This window comes from Lithobates pipiens, unplaced genomic scaffold, assembly GCF_037356315.1.
Source record: "Lithobates pipiens isolate NorthernLeopardFrog02 unplaced genomic scaffold, aLitPip1_a1.2 Scaffold_16, whole genome shotgun sequence".
NCBI classification, from domain to species: Eukaryota; Metazoa; Chordata; class Amphibia; order Anura; family Ranidae; genus Lithobates; species Lithobates pipiens.
Genome location: NW_027507748.1, coordinates 355,152,947 through 355,167,419, shown reverse-complemented (window position 1 = coordinate 355,167,419; position 14,473 = coordinate 355,152,947). Strand labels below are relative to the sequence as shown.

Here is a 14,473-nt window from a genome sequence, read left to right as displayed (position 1 = left end):
CTGAATCACAGCGCTACTATTTATTGCACTTAGATAAGAGGTTTAAATTCACTTACACAATTTTGGTACATATTAAAGAGGAAGTAAACCCTGATGAGTTTACTTCCTCTTTCATTCCCTGCAAAGGCAAATCATAATGGACTACTATGCATCGCATAGTAGTCCATTATGTGTCACTTACCTGACACAGGAGCCAGCGAAGTCAGCGCTGTCCCCTGTAGTCTGGCGCATACATCTTCTCGGTGGGGTCTCGCAGCTCCGCCGCTGTCATTCAGCGAAGCCACGATGACGTCACTCCCGCGCATGCGCACGGGAGCCGAGAAGCGCGGCATTGCGCGGCATCTTCGTCATCGACGATGCCACGCTCAGTGCGCCTGCGCCGTAGACAGCGGTGCTCATCTTTGGGCAAATATCTCCTAAACCGTATAGGTTTGGGAGATATTTCTTGGACCTACAGGTAAGCCTTAATCTAGGCTTACCTGTAGGTCAAAGTGGTTTGTAAGGGTTTACAACCACTTTAAGTGGCAGCTATAGTTTATTTGAGACACTTATTCCAGAAGCTCAGTGGAGATATCACAGGGCGGTTTTCTTGTGAACTATCAGGTGTGCATCTTAAGGGGCACCCGCGCCAGATGTGATGTCAGTGAGCCGCTTCCGGTTCATTCACTTCTAGTAGGGCCGTATAAATAAGGGCAGCAAATGATTGGCTCAGCTGCCAGGATGCACATTACGGTGACGGTAAGGGATCAGTCTGAGATCGAGAGGCAATTACACCCTGCTTATCTACAATCTATTTGCCCCCCCCCTCCCCCCCTTGGCAGAGATACTCAGGTAGCAAGCCACATTCTTTGTTTTGGGTACTTTATTTCTTTTTATTCCTTTTCTTTATATTACTATCTGAATATAAAGGAATTTGGCCATTTATGTTTGCAACCAGCAGCCTCACATTTAGTGGCTAATCATGTAATAGTAGCTTCAGTCTTTCCATGACCTATGCTATAGCCATGTATGTTATATGATGATGGCTCTTGCCCCTCCAAGTTTTATGAAATGACGTCCTGTGCTAAGCACGTTAATCTATCTGGGGTTTAAGCCATATGGATGCATGCTTCATATATATCGATATATGTCATCATGCTAACATATTGCCAATACTACTGTTATATTGGTTCCTTACATATGTGGTGATGTAAAGTGCTGTGCATCTGAATACATATGCTTGCTATTTTTAGATTGCTATCGGCCCAGACCATCGTACCTTTATATGGTCCGACATCCACCAGACCAAGCTGGTGAACCAAGCTGGTGATTCTGACATCACCACTCAATCACTGGATGGTGACTCGCCTCTGCTCTCTCTGATGCTGTGGTCGTTTTTTGTCAGTACCAAAAGGTTTTGGTGAGCACCCATATTAACAGTACAAATATTGCCAATATTGTGAACAAATCTATTTGATATTGATACTAATTTTATATCTTTTTGTAACTTGGACAATGATATAGATACATGTTGAGCTGCCCTGAAGAAGCAGATAAGTAGCCTGCGAAACGTATTAGCTATCTGCATATACAAGCATCTGTTTAAGCTTTCTGGACTGAATATCAAATGTGGTCAAATGTGTATATGACCAGGGCTGGACTGGGACAGAAATTTGGCCCTGGACTTCATCCAGACCGGCCCACTTACATTTTGAGTGTGCTATCAGCACCCACTTACATCAGAGTTTCCCATCACCAGCCCCCTTACAACAGAGTGTCCAATCAGCACCCCCTTACATCAGAGTGTCCCATTACCAGCCCCCTTACATCAGAGTGTCCCATCAGCACCCCCTTACATCAGAGTGTCCCATCAGCACCCCCTTACATCAGAGTGTCCCATCACCAGCCCCCTTACATCAGAGTGGCCCACTGAGCCATTGGCCCACCGGGAAACTCCCGGTAGTCCCGATGGCCAGTACATGCCTGTATATGACCGAATGTTATTAGTGAATCAATTTTATATCTTGTATATCTTGTAATAAATGTATATTTTATCAATACCCTTGTGGTTGTGATTACCTCAGTGAGAGAAAAACATATCTGTTAAAATCTCATCACCCCATGAGAGAGTGATGCTCTCTCTTGTCCTTTTTCTATTGATCTAACAGGGATGTGGATATGACGCTCTGTCCCTAGAACAAACCTTTTATATATAGAAACTAGCAACTATTACCTTTCCCATGTGATGTTTCTATAGTCCATGTGCAATTCAGGTTATTGGGGTAAAAGTCAGGAAACCCTGGTGATAAGATGGTTCCACTTGAGCCATGGATGTATCCTCCACAAAGAGCTGCAGAAAGAATGATATACAAAGGTAACTAATAATGCAATGGGAACCCTACAGGAAACCAGGCAAGCATGTCATAAACTCTTGTTTTTAAATATCATCTTGCATTTAAATATCACTAAAATAATAATTAAAGCAAAAGTATATTTTGACTTTAACTCCTGCTGGTGGTTTATGTCAAATGTTGTAAAAACATATCTAATACCTGATAAAATGTTTCAAGTGAAAAAAGTAAATGTATTACTACTCTTTTCATTGGAACATACTCTACATCAAATAATAACATTTCAAAATCATAAGCCAAAATTTTCCTTTTTGAGAAGCTTTCAAACCGATTTAGTGATTGGTGTTTATCGAAAGATTACTAAATTCATATTGTAGGGGACTATCATACCTGCTATGACCTTGCTGATGAACATACCTGCATGTCCTGTTTGCTGTCTTACAAGTACATGAGTGCATTCATGCTAAGCTTGCCCTTTATACAACTCACTTCTTACTCTGTGGGTGTGCCATTAAATTACCTAATTTGTCTGGATTCTGAACATTTATATGTTCAGCTCTGTTTTGGGGTTTTATTGAGGTTCTGATGCTCCTTGGCTGACCTCTGGCTTTTTTTTTCAGCTTCTCCTTGTTGCTATTATTACTTCGAGTTCGACTGTACTCTCCTAGGTACTATATTCAGGTGTATAGGTCCTGTGGTCATCCGAGAACTGGTGAGCACCATTAGCATGATGTCAGCTTTTATAGATGAAGAATGTCACTTGAGTAGGTATATATATATATATATATATATATATATATATATATATATATGGGAAAGTATAACAAACAACTTGTAAGTTTAATTTTAAGTTAGTGACATATTTACTCCTGAACCTACCTGGTTAAAATTGGCAGATGTGGACAAAAGTTATCAAATTTTGCAAATTAATTAATACAGAACTTAACTCTCAATCAACCTTAACTATTTTGAATCATTGTGCTGCTAGCATCAGTAAATGGATAGGGAGGTATATCATATTTACTTGTTTTAAACAGTTTTTTACATGTATTCATTTCCATCTGGGTTTCGAGCAAATTATGTTATTCATCCCAAGAGTCTTTATGGTATTTGTTATTATTTTATCTGTAGGATGGTGAAGAGGGGCTTTCTGAACTAAGCACACCATCCTGCCTGTATTCTTGGGTTAAGGGCAGATGGATTCCAGGAAGTAAATGCTATGTGAATCAGCTCCCCTCACTGAACATGGCCACAGCCAGGACTGCTAAGGGAGTGTTTTTTAAAGAGATTACTCAACAAAATATGAGACATGAATAGATGGGCATGTCAACTTTGAATAATAAAAATGAATTAAATATTCGGCTTGTGGGGCTCAAAGGCAGTTTAGCTCTGCTTTAAATGAGCAACTACAACACACTATTTTTGTTGCAATTAATATCAGTGAAAGATATTGTGGTTTTACTAATGGTGTCTACATTATATGGCTATAAAAATGTTACACATAGGGACTGTTTTGATGGGTTTAATGGGCAAATGCAGTGTGATTTTGCCATTCATTGGTGATGTTTCTGAAATCATACAAAATTCATTGAGGGTGCAGCTGACTGGCATTTGACCTACTTTAGCTGATTTTGCATTCACATAGACTTGAATGGGGAGAGATTCACTTCTCAGATGAACAAAAGCCCAATGACACATGGAGACTAGTGATGGACGAACTTCCGACGGGACGTTTCGCGAACGCGAAACGCGAACGGGCACAAACGTTCGCGAAAACGACCGTTCGCCGCGGGCTCCATTGACTTCAATGGGAGGCGAATTTCGCAAACCTTTAGGTCGAATTTGCGGCCACGTGGTAATTATTAGGGGGTAGCACGTAGTCCCACCACCTGGACAATAGCATAATACATGTATGAGGTGAATTTGGGATCGATAACTACAAGCATTTTTTTTTTATTTGGGAAATTGTTCTGACAATTCAGGACTATGGAGCTAATGAAGGCAATGGAGGAGAGGGAAGGTCAGGGACCAGGGTAGGCAAACAAGAGGGTGCAGGAGATACAGAGCACTGACAGCAGCACCGTAATACAGAGCACTGACATCAGCACCGTGACATACAGCGCTGACAGCAGCTCCGTGACATACAGCGCTGACAGCAGCTCCGTGACATACAGCGCTGACAGCAGCTCCGTGACATACAGCGCTGACAGCAGCTCCGTGACATACAGCGCTGACAGCAGCTCCGTGACATACAGCGCTGACAGCAGCTCCGTGACATACAGCACTGACAGCAGCTCCGTGACATACAGCGCTGACAGCAGCTCCGTGACATACAGCGCTGACAGCAGCACCGTGACATACAGCGCTGACAGCAGCTCCGTGACATACAGCGCTGACAGCAGCTCCATGACATACAGCGCTGACAGCAGCTCCGTGACATACAGCGCTGACAGCAGCTCCGTGACATACAGCGCTGACAGCAGCTCCGTGACATACAGCGCTGACAGCAGCTCCGTGACATACAGCGCTGACAGCAGCTCCGTGACATACAGCGCTGACAGCAGCACCGTGACATACAGCGCTGACAGCAGCTCCGTGACATACAGCGCTGACAGCAGCTCCGTGACATACAGCGCTGACAGCAGCACCGTGACATACAGCGCTGACAGCAGCTCCGTGACATACAGCGCTGACAGCAGCTCCGTGACATACAGCGCTGACAGCAGCTCCGTGACATACAGCACTGACAGCAGCTCCGTGACATACAGCGCTGACAGCAGCTCCGTGACATACAGCGCTGACAGCAGCACCGTGACATACAGCGCTGACAGCAGCTCCGTGACATACAGCGCTGACAGCAGCTCCGTGACATACAGCGCTGACAGCAGCTCCGTGACATACAGCACTGACAGCAGCTCCGTGACATACAGCGCTGACAGCAGCTCCGTGACATACAGCGCTGACAGCAGCACCGTGACATACAGCGCTGACAGCAGCTCCGTGACATACAGCGCTGACAGCAGCTCCGTGACATACAGCGCTGACAGCAGCTCCGTGACATACAGCGCTGACAGCAGCTCCGTGACATACAGCGCTGACAGCAGCTCCGTGACATACAGCGCTGACAGCAGCTCCGTGACATACAGCGCTGACAGCAGCTCCGTGACATACAGCGCTGACAGCAGCTCCGTGACATACAGCGCTGACAGCAGCTCCGTGACATACAGCGCTGACAGCAGCTCCGTGACATACAGCGCTGACAGCAGCACCGTAAGCAGCCCCAGGAGGAAGTCAGCACAGCACAGGGATGGTGTGATCCCCTCATAATAAGAACCCCCAGGAGGAAGTCAGCACAGCACAGGGATGGTGTGATCCCCTCATAATAAGAACCCCCAGGAGGAAGTCAGCACAGCACAGGGATGGTGGGAGCCCCTCATAATAAGAACACCCAGGAGGAAGTCAGCACAGCACAGGGATGGTGGGAACCCCTCATAATAAGCAGCCCCAGTAGAAATATGACACCGCTCAACCTCTTCAAAGAGGAGGGTAGGGGCATATAGTACGGTGTGCTTTTTTGGGTCAGGGAAGTGAGCCAAATGAATTAAGAAGGTCTGTGTGCTTGATTCCAAAAATTGTTTATAGACATATACATGGTCTACTGATCACATGTGTTGAATTCCTCCGAGATCCATGCCTCATTCATTTTTAGAAATGTGAGGTAGTTAACACTGTGGTGAGCTAGGCGAGTACGCTTATCGGTCACAATCCCCCCTGCTGCGCTGAACGTCCTTTCGGACAGGACACTGGATGAGGGGCAAGCCAACAGTTCGATTGCAAATTGGGCAAGCTCTGGCCAGAGGTCAAGCCTGCCCACCCAGTAGTCTAGGGGTTCATCACTCCTCAGAGCGTCCACATCGGCCGTTAACCCAATGTAGTCGGACACCTGACGGTCTAGGCGTTCCCTGATGCTGGATCCGGATGACACCTGTCGATGGGTCGGCTGAAAGAATGACCTCATATCCGAAGTCACCAACACATCTTCAAACCGGCCTCTTCTTGCAGGCGCTGTTGGATTGGTACCCGCAAATCCTTCTCTGGGAGTGGGAATTGCTCCTCTGCCAGCGCACGCAAAAGCAGAATGCAGCATTTCTCGAAGCAAGGCCTGGAAGTGCTGCATTCTGACAGCCCTCTGCGACGGCGGTAACATTTCCGCCATTTTGTGTTTGTACCGGGGGTCTAAGTACGTTGCCACCCAGTACTGGTCCTTGACCCTCATGCTTTTTATACGGGGGTCCCTATTAAAACACTGGAGCATGAAGGCCCCCATTTGCACTAAAGTGGAAGCGGTGTGGTGGCCTGGCTCCTGCTCATCATCCAGGATAATGTCGTCCTCTTCATTCTCCTCTCCCCATCCTCGCACAACAGGGATCCCAGAAAGGTTTAAAGCATGCTCTTCTTGCTCCTGCTCATCCGCCCCGGCACCATCCTCCTCTGACTCCTCATCAGACTCCTGTTGTTGACTTGTCTCAGATAGAGTAGCCCCCCCTGGGAATTCATCCAGCATTGCGACTTCCTCATCTTCCCGCTCCTGCTCCTCCACAGCCTGATCAATGACACGACGCAATGCACGCTCCAGAAAGAAGGCATAAGGTACCATGTCACTGATGGCGCCATGGCTGCGACTGACCAGTTTGGTGATCTCCTCAAATGGCCGCAGAAGTCTGCATGTGTCGCGCATGAGCAGCCACTGGCGCGGTGAAAAAAAACCCAGCTCCCCAGAACCGTTTCTTTCGCAGAGTTCATACAGGTAGACGTTAACTGCACGTTTCTGCTGGAGCAGCCTATCAAGCATATAGAAGGTTGAGTTCCATCGCGTCGGGCAATCGCAAATAAGACGTCTGACCGGCAGATGGTGTCGCCGCTGAATGTCAGCAAGGCGAGCCATGGCCGTGTAAGATCTTCTGAAATGGGCCGAGATTTTCCTTGCCTGCCGCAAGATGTCCTGGACCCCAGGGTATTTGACAAGGAATCGCTGCACGACCAAGTTTAAGACGTGTGCCATGCACGGCACGTGCGTGATTTTGCCCTGTTTCAATGCGCTAAGCAGATTGGCACCGTTGTCACACACCACTTTACCAACTGTCAAATTGAGCGGTGTTAGCCACTCATCTGCCTGTGAACGCAAAGCTGAAAGGAGTGCCGGGCCAGTGTGGCTCTTTGCTTCCAGGCACAACAGACGCAGCACGGCATGGCAACGTCTCACCTGGCATGTGGAATAGGTTCTGGGGAGCTTGGGCGGTGCAGTGGAAGAGACGCTAGCAGCGGAAAAGGAGGAGGCAGCTGAGGAGGAGAGGGAGGAGGATGGAGTAGGAGGAGGAGAAGAAGAGTCAGGCCTGCATGCAATCCGTGGCGGTAAAACCAAATCTACACGGGTGCCACGGGTTACATGCTTGACGGCCGTCAGAAGGTTCACCCAGTGGGCAGTAAAACTGATATACCTTCCCTGCCCGTGTTTGCTAGACCACGTGTCTGTGGTCAGATGTATCTTGGCACCGACACTGTGTGCCAGAGATACATTCACTTGCCGCTGAACATGGCCATATAGCTCTGGGATGCCCTTCTCTGAGAAATACTTCCTTCCTGGGACCTTCCATTGTGGTGTTCCAATGGCCACAAATTTGCGAAAGGCCTCCGAGTCCACCAGTTTATATGGCAGTAGTTGGCGGGCTATGAGTTCTGACAAGCCAGCCGCCAACCGTTGGGCAAGAGGGTTATCCGGCGTCATCATTTTTTTACGCTCAAACATTAGGCCCACGGAAGCCTGCCTTTTTGCAGAAAAATGTGAGCTTGGCGTGATGGAAGGTGGAGTGGAGGACAATTGTGAGGAGAGAGGAGAAGGAGAAGTAGAAGACGAGGCTGGACGGTGAGAGCCTGCAGTGTGGCTTTGTGTGTTCCGTTGCTCCCACTGGGCTCGGTGATGGCTGCTCATGTGCCTTCTTAAGGCGGTCGTCCCTAGGTGAGTATTGGGCTTACCGCGACTAACGCGTTGACTGCAAAGATTGCAGATGGCAACGCTATTGTCAGCAGCGGACACGTTAAAAAAAGCCCACACTGCGGAGCCATGTGCCGGTGTCCTGGGAGCGCCAGATGTGACCGTACATGGTCGATGACTCGCTCCTGATACATTTGCAGTCTGCTTTGTCCCTGCTGTGCAATGTAAGTCATTGCTGCTTCTCCTCCCTATCTGCTGGTCCATATCTCCCTCTGAACTCCCCTCCTCTTCCTCTCTTGTGGGCACCCACGTGACATCACTAGACACGTCATCATCAACGTCACCTTCCCCACCGCTATAAGTAGAGTAGGCAGCAACACCGGGGACCAACCTCCTCCTTGGGCTGATCTGGGTACTGGCGTCAGACTGCTGAGTAGCGCTTGTTGCTACCTCCTCTTCCTGATCCAATACCAAGAGTGGCTGCGCATCAGAAATGTCCTCTTGATATGGATCGGAAAATAATTCCAGTGACTCAAGCGGAAGGTATGTGGTGGTGGTGGTGGTGGTCGTGTTGTTGGTGGTAGTGTCTTTGGGGGTGCACATAGCAGAGAGTGAAGAAGAGGGTGCAGATCGAGAGGATGAGGAGGGTGCAGAAGAATAAGGCTGAGTGAGCCACTCAACCAAGTCTGGTGCGTCCTTTAAAGTAATTGAACGCACCTTCTGCAACTTCCCACTTTGGCTCAAGGCTGTTGCTCCTGCCCTACCCCTACCACCCCTGCGGAAGGGCCTGCCTCTTCCTCTGCCTGTCATTTTTTAAATCACCCTGTGACAAAACTCTTAGTCCCTATACCGCTGAAGGACTGCTGCAGTATAGGGCAGCGGTCAGCAGTAGTGCACGTCAACCCTATGTATTGTGGACCGATAGCGGTCCTTACAGAACAGCAGACTGTACTGCACTCAGGCCTATGTACCGTAGCACCCTATACCAAGTTACCAGTCCTTATAAAAACTTTTGTGGACCAAGCAGGTTGTGTGTTAGTGATTAGCAGACTGTACGTCAGTCCCTATACCAATGAAGGACTGCTGCAGTATAGGGCAGCGGTCAGCAGTAGTGCACGGCAACCCTATGTATTGTGGACCGATAGCGGTCCTTACAGAACAGCAGACTGTACTGCACTCAGGCCTATGTACCGTAGCACCCTATACCAAGTTACCAGTCCTTATAAAAACTTTTGTGGACCAAGCAGGTTGTGTGTTAGTGATTAGCAGACTGTACGTCAGTCCCTATACCAATGAAGGACTGCTGCAGTATAGGGCAGCGGTCAGCAGTAGTGCACGGCAACCCTATGTATTGTGGACCGATAGCGGTCCTTACAGAACAGCAGACTGTAACGCACTCAGGCCTATGTACCGTAGCACCCTATACCAAGTTACCAGTCCTTATAAGAACTTTTGTGGACCAAGCAGGTTGTGTGTTAGTGTTTAGCAGACTGTGCGTCAGTCCCTATACCGCTGAAGGACTGCTGCAGTATAGGGCAGCGGTCAGCAGTAGTGCACGGCAACCCTATGTATTGTGGACCGATAGCGGTCCTTACAGAACAGCAGACTGTAACGCACTCAGGCCTATGTACCGTAGCACCCTATACCAAGTTACCAGTCCTTATAAGAACTTTTGTGGACCAAGCAGGTTGTGTGTTAGTGATTAGCAGACTGTACGTCAGTCCCTATACCAATGAAGGACTGCTGCAGTATAGGGCAGCGGTCAGCAGTAGTGCACGGCAACCCTATGTATTGTGGACCGATAGCGGTCCTTACAGAACAGCAGACTGTAACGCACTCAGGCCTATGTACCGTAGCACCCTATACCAAGTTACCAGTCCTTATAAGAACTTTTGTGGACCAAGCAGGTTGTGTGTTAGTGATTAGCAGACTGTACGTCAGTCCCTATACCAATGAAGGACTGCTGCAGTATAGGGCAGCGGTCAGCAGTAGTGCACGGCAACCCTATGTATTGTGGACCGATAGCGGTCCTTACAGAACAGCAGACTGTAACGCACTCAGGCCTATGTACCGTAGCACCCTATACCAAGTTACCAGTCCTTATAAGAACTTTTGTGGACCAAGCAGGTTGTGTGTTAGTGTTTAGCAGACTGTGCGTCAGTCCCTATACCGCTGAAGGACTGCTGCAGTATAGGGCAGCGGTCAGCAGTAGTGCACGGCAACCCTATGTATTGTGGACCGATAGCGGTCCTTACAGAACAGCAGACTGTAACGCACTCAGGCCTATGTACCGTAGCACCCTATACCAAGTTACCAGTCCTTATAAGAACTTTTGTGGACCAAGCAGGTTGTGTGTTAGTGATTAGCAGACTGTACGTCAGTCCCTATACCAATGAAGGACTGCTGCAGTATAGGGCAGCGGTCAGCAGTAGTGCACGGCAACCCTATGTATTGTGGACCGATAGCGGTCCTTACAGAACAGCAGACTGTAACGCACTCAGGCCTATGTACCGTAGCACCCTATACCAAGTTACCAGTCCTTATAAGAACTTTTGTGGACCAAGCAGGTTGTGTGTTAGTGATTAGCAGACTGTACGTCAGTCCCTATACCAATGAAGGACTGCTGCAGTATAGGGCAGCGGTCAGCAGTAGTGCACGGCAACCCTATGTATTGTGGACCGATAGCGGTCCTTACAGAACAGCAGACTGTAACGCACTCAGGCCTATGTACCGTAGCACCCTATACCAAGTTACCAGTCCTTATAAGAACTTTTGTGGACCAAGCAGGTTGTGTGTTAGTGTTTAGCAGACTGTGCGTCAGTCCCTATACCGCTGAAGGACTGCTGCAGTATAGGGCAGCGGTCAGCAGTAGTGCACGGCAACCCTATGTATTGTGGACCGATAGCGGTCCTTACAGAACAGCAGACTGTAACGCACTCAGGCCTATGTACCGTAGCACCCTATACCAAGTTACCAGTCCTTATAAGAACTTTTGTGGACCAAGCAGGTTGTGTGTTAGTGATTAGCAGACTGTACGTCAGTCCCTATACCAATGAAGGACTGCTGCAGTATAGGGCAGCGGTCAGCAGTAGTGCACGGCAACCCTATGTATTGTGGACCGATAGCGGTCCTTACAGAACAGCAGACTGTAACGCACTCAGGCCTATGTACCGTAGCACCCTATACCAAGTTACCAGTCCTTATAAGAACTTTTGTGGACCAAGCAGGTTGTGTGTTAGTGATTAGCAGACTGTACGTCAGTCCCTATACCAATGAAGGACTGCTGCAGTATAGGGCAGCGGTCAGCAGTAGTGCACGGCAACCCTATGTATTGTGGACCGATAGCGGTCCTTACAGAACAGCAGACTGTAACGCACTCAGGCCTATGTACCGTAGCACCCTATACCAAGTTACCAGTCCTTATAAGAACTTTTGTGGACCAAGCAGGTTGTGTGTTAGTGTTTAGCAGACTGTGCGTCAGTCCCTATACCGCTGAAGGACTGCTGCAGTATAGGGCAGCGGTCAGCAGTAGTGCACGGCAACCCTATGTATTGTGGACCGATAGCGGTCCTTACAGAACAGCAGACTGTAACGCACTCAGGCCTATGTACCGTAGCACCCTATACCAAGTTACCAGTCCTTATAAGAACTTTTGTGGACCAAGCAGGTTGTGTGTTAGTGATTAGCAGACTGTACGTCAGTCCCTATACCAATGAAGGACTGCTGCAGTATAGGGCAGCGGTCAGCAGTAGTGCACGGCAACCCTATGTATTGTGGACCGATAGCGGTCCTTACAGAACAGCAGACTGTAACGCACTCAGGCCTATGTACCGTAGCACCCTATACCAAGTTACCAGTCCTTATAAGAACTTTTGTGGACCAAGCAGGTTGTGTGTTAGTGATTAGCAGACTGTACGTCAGTCCCTATACCAATGAAGGACTGCTGCAGTATAGGGCAGCGGTCAGCAGTAGTGCACGGCAACCCTATGTATTGTGGACCGATAGCGGTCCTTACAGAACAGCAGACTGTAACGCACTCAGGCCTATGTACCGTAGCACCCTATACCAAGTTACCAGTCCTTATAAGAACTTTTGTGGACCAAGCAGGTTGTGTGTTAGTGTTTAGCAGACTGTGCGTCAGTCCCTATACCGCTGAAGGACTGCTGCAGTATAGGGCAGCGGTCAGCAGTAGTGCACGGCAACCCTATGTATTGTGGACCGATAGCGGTCCTTACAGAACAGCAGACTGTAACGCACTCAGGCCTATGTACCGTAGCACCCTATACCAAGTTACCAGTCCTTATAAGAACTTTTGTGGACCAAGCAGGTTGTGTGTTAGTGATTAGCAGACTGTACGTCAGTCCCTATACCAATGAAGGACTGCTGCAGTATAGGGCAGCGGTCAGCAGTAGTGCACGGCAACCCTATGTATTGTGGACCGATAGCGGTCCTTACAGAACAGCAGACTGTAACGCACTCAGGCCTATGTACCGTAGCACCCTATACCAAGTTACCAGTCCTTATAAGAACTTTTGTGGACCAAGCAGGTTGTGTGTTAGTGATTAGCAGACTGTACGTCAGTCCCTATACCAATGAAGGACTGCTGCAGTATAGGGCAGCGGTCAGCAGTAGTGCACGGCAACCCTATGTATTGTGGACCGATAGCGGTCCTTACAGAACAGCAGACTGTAACGCACTCAGGCCTATGTACCGTAGCACCCTATACCAAGTTACCAGTCCTTATAAGAACTTTTGTGGACCAAGCAGGTTGTGTGTTAGTGTTTAGCAGACTGTGCGTCAGTCCCTATACCGCTGAAGGACTGCTGCAGTATAGGGCAGCGGTCAGCAGTAGTGCACGGCAACCCTATGTATTGTGGACCGATAGCGGTCCTTACAGAACAGCAGACTGTAACGCACTCAGGCCTATGTACCGTAGCACCCTATACCAAGTTACCAGTCCTTATAAGAACTTTTGTGGACCAAGCAGGTTGTGTGTTAGTGATTAGCAGACTGTACGTCAGTCCCTATACCAATGAAGGACTGCTGCAGTATAGGGCAGCGGTCAGCAGTAGTGCACGGCAACCCTATGTATTGTGGACCGATAGCGGTCCTTACAGAACAGCAGACTGTAACGCACTCAGGCCTATGTACCGTAGCACCCTATACCAAGTTACCAGTCCTTATAAGAACTTTTGTGGACCAAGCAGGTTGTGTATTAGTGTTTAGCAGACTGTGCGTCAGTCCCTATACCGCTGAAGGACTGCTGCAGTATAGGGCAGCGGTCAGCAGTAGTGCACGGCAACCCTATCTATTGTGGACCGATAGCGGTCCTTACAGAACAGCAGACTGTACCGCACCCAAGCCTATGTACCGTAGCACCCTAGACAGACCAAGTTACCAGTCCTTATAAGAACTTTTGTGGAACAAGTGAGTTGTGAATGATTAGCAGACTGCAGCAGAAGGGCAGCAGTCAAGTATAATATTCTTTCTATATTTGGAAGAAAGAATATTATACGTGTACAAGCCTATTACCGTACCACTGATACCAGTCCTGAAAAGAACCTTTGTGGAACTAATAGTAACAGCAAGTCTTTAAAATTATCCTCACTGCCTGACAACACTGCTTCCTGCCTGTCCCTATACAAATTGGCAAAAAAGAGTAGGCTGGAACGATTAGCTGGAACAGCTCTTTTGTGGACCTGATAGTAACAGCTAATGATGATGATGATGATGATGATGAAGAAAGACTAATCTGGCTGAGCTGTCCCTAAAATAGCAGCATACAGCGCTCTGTCCCTTTATCTAAACTGACAAAAGAAACTCAGGCTGCTGACCTAACACCTATACCAGTCCTGAAAAGAACTTTTGTGTACCAAATAGCTAGCGTTTTCTCTGTCCCTACTCCACACAGGATCCTTTCCCTACAGTGACAGAAGAAAGAATGTAAAATGGCCACCGGATCGGGTGTATTTATAGGTTAGGGGGAATGTCCAAGTGTCCATGAGCTGTCATGTCTCAATTGGTTGTCCTGTAACACATGATAAACGTGTCACGAAAGGTTAAAGTTCTTGTATACATTAAACACGTAAGTCCGCCGGGGCGAACGACGGAAAAAGGCGTTCGAACCCGCGGACGGCGAAAGTCGGAAATT

General features: G+C 48.2%; 1 protein-coding gene across 3 annotated transcripts in view; it reads right to left on the bottom strand.

Moving 5' to 3' along the window:
• Window positions 1-14,473, bottom strand: part of CSMD2 (CUB and Sushi multiple domains 2) — a 1,348,498-nt gene that overhangs the window by 318,691 nt on the left and 1,015,334 nt on the right. For all 3 annotated transcript variants that reach the window (XM_077481921.1, XM_077481922.1, XM_077481923.1), the window contains one exon: window positions 2,213-2,329. In XM_077481921.1, the coding sequence (XP_077338047.1) occupies window positions 2,213-2,329 (117 nt within the window). The remainder of the gene's footprint in view (window positions 1-2,212; window positions 2,330-14,473) is intronic.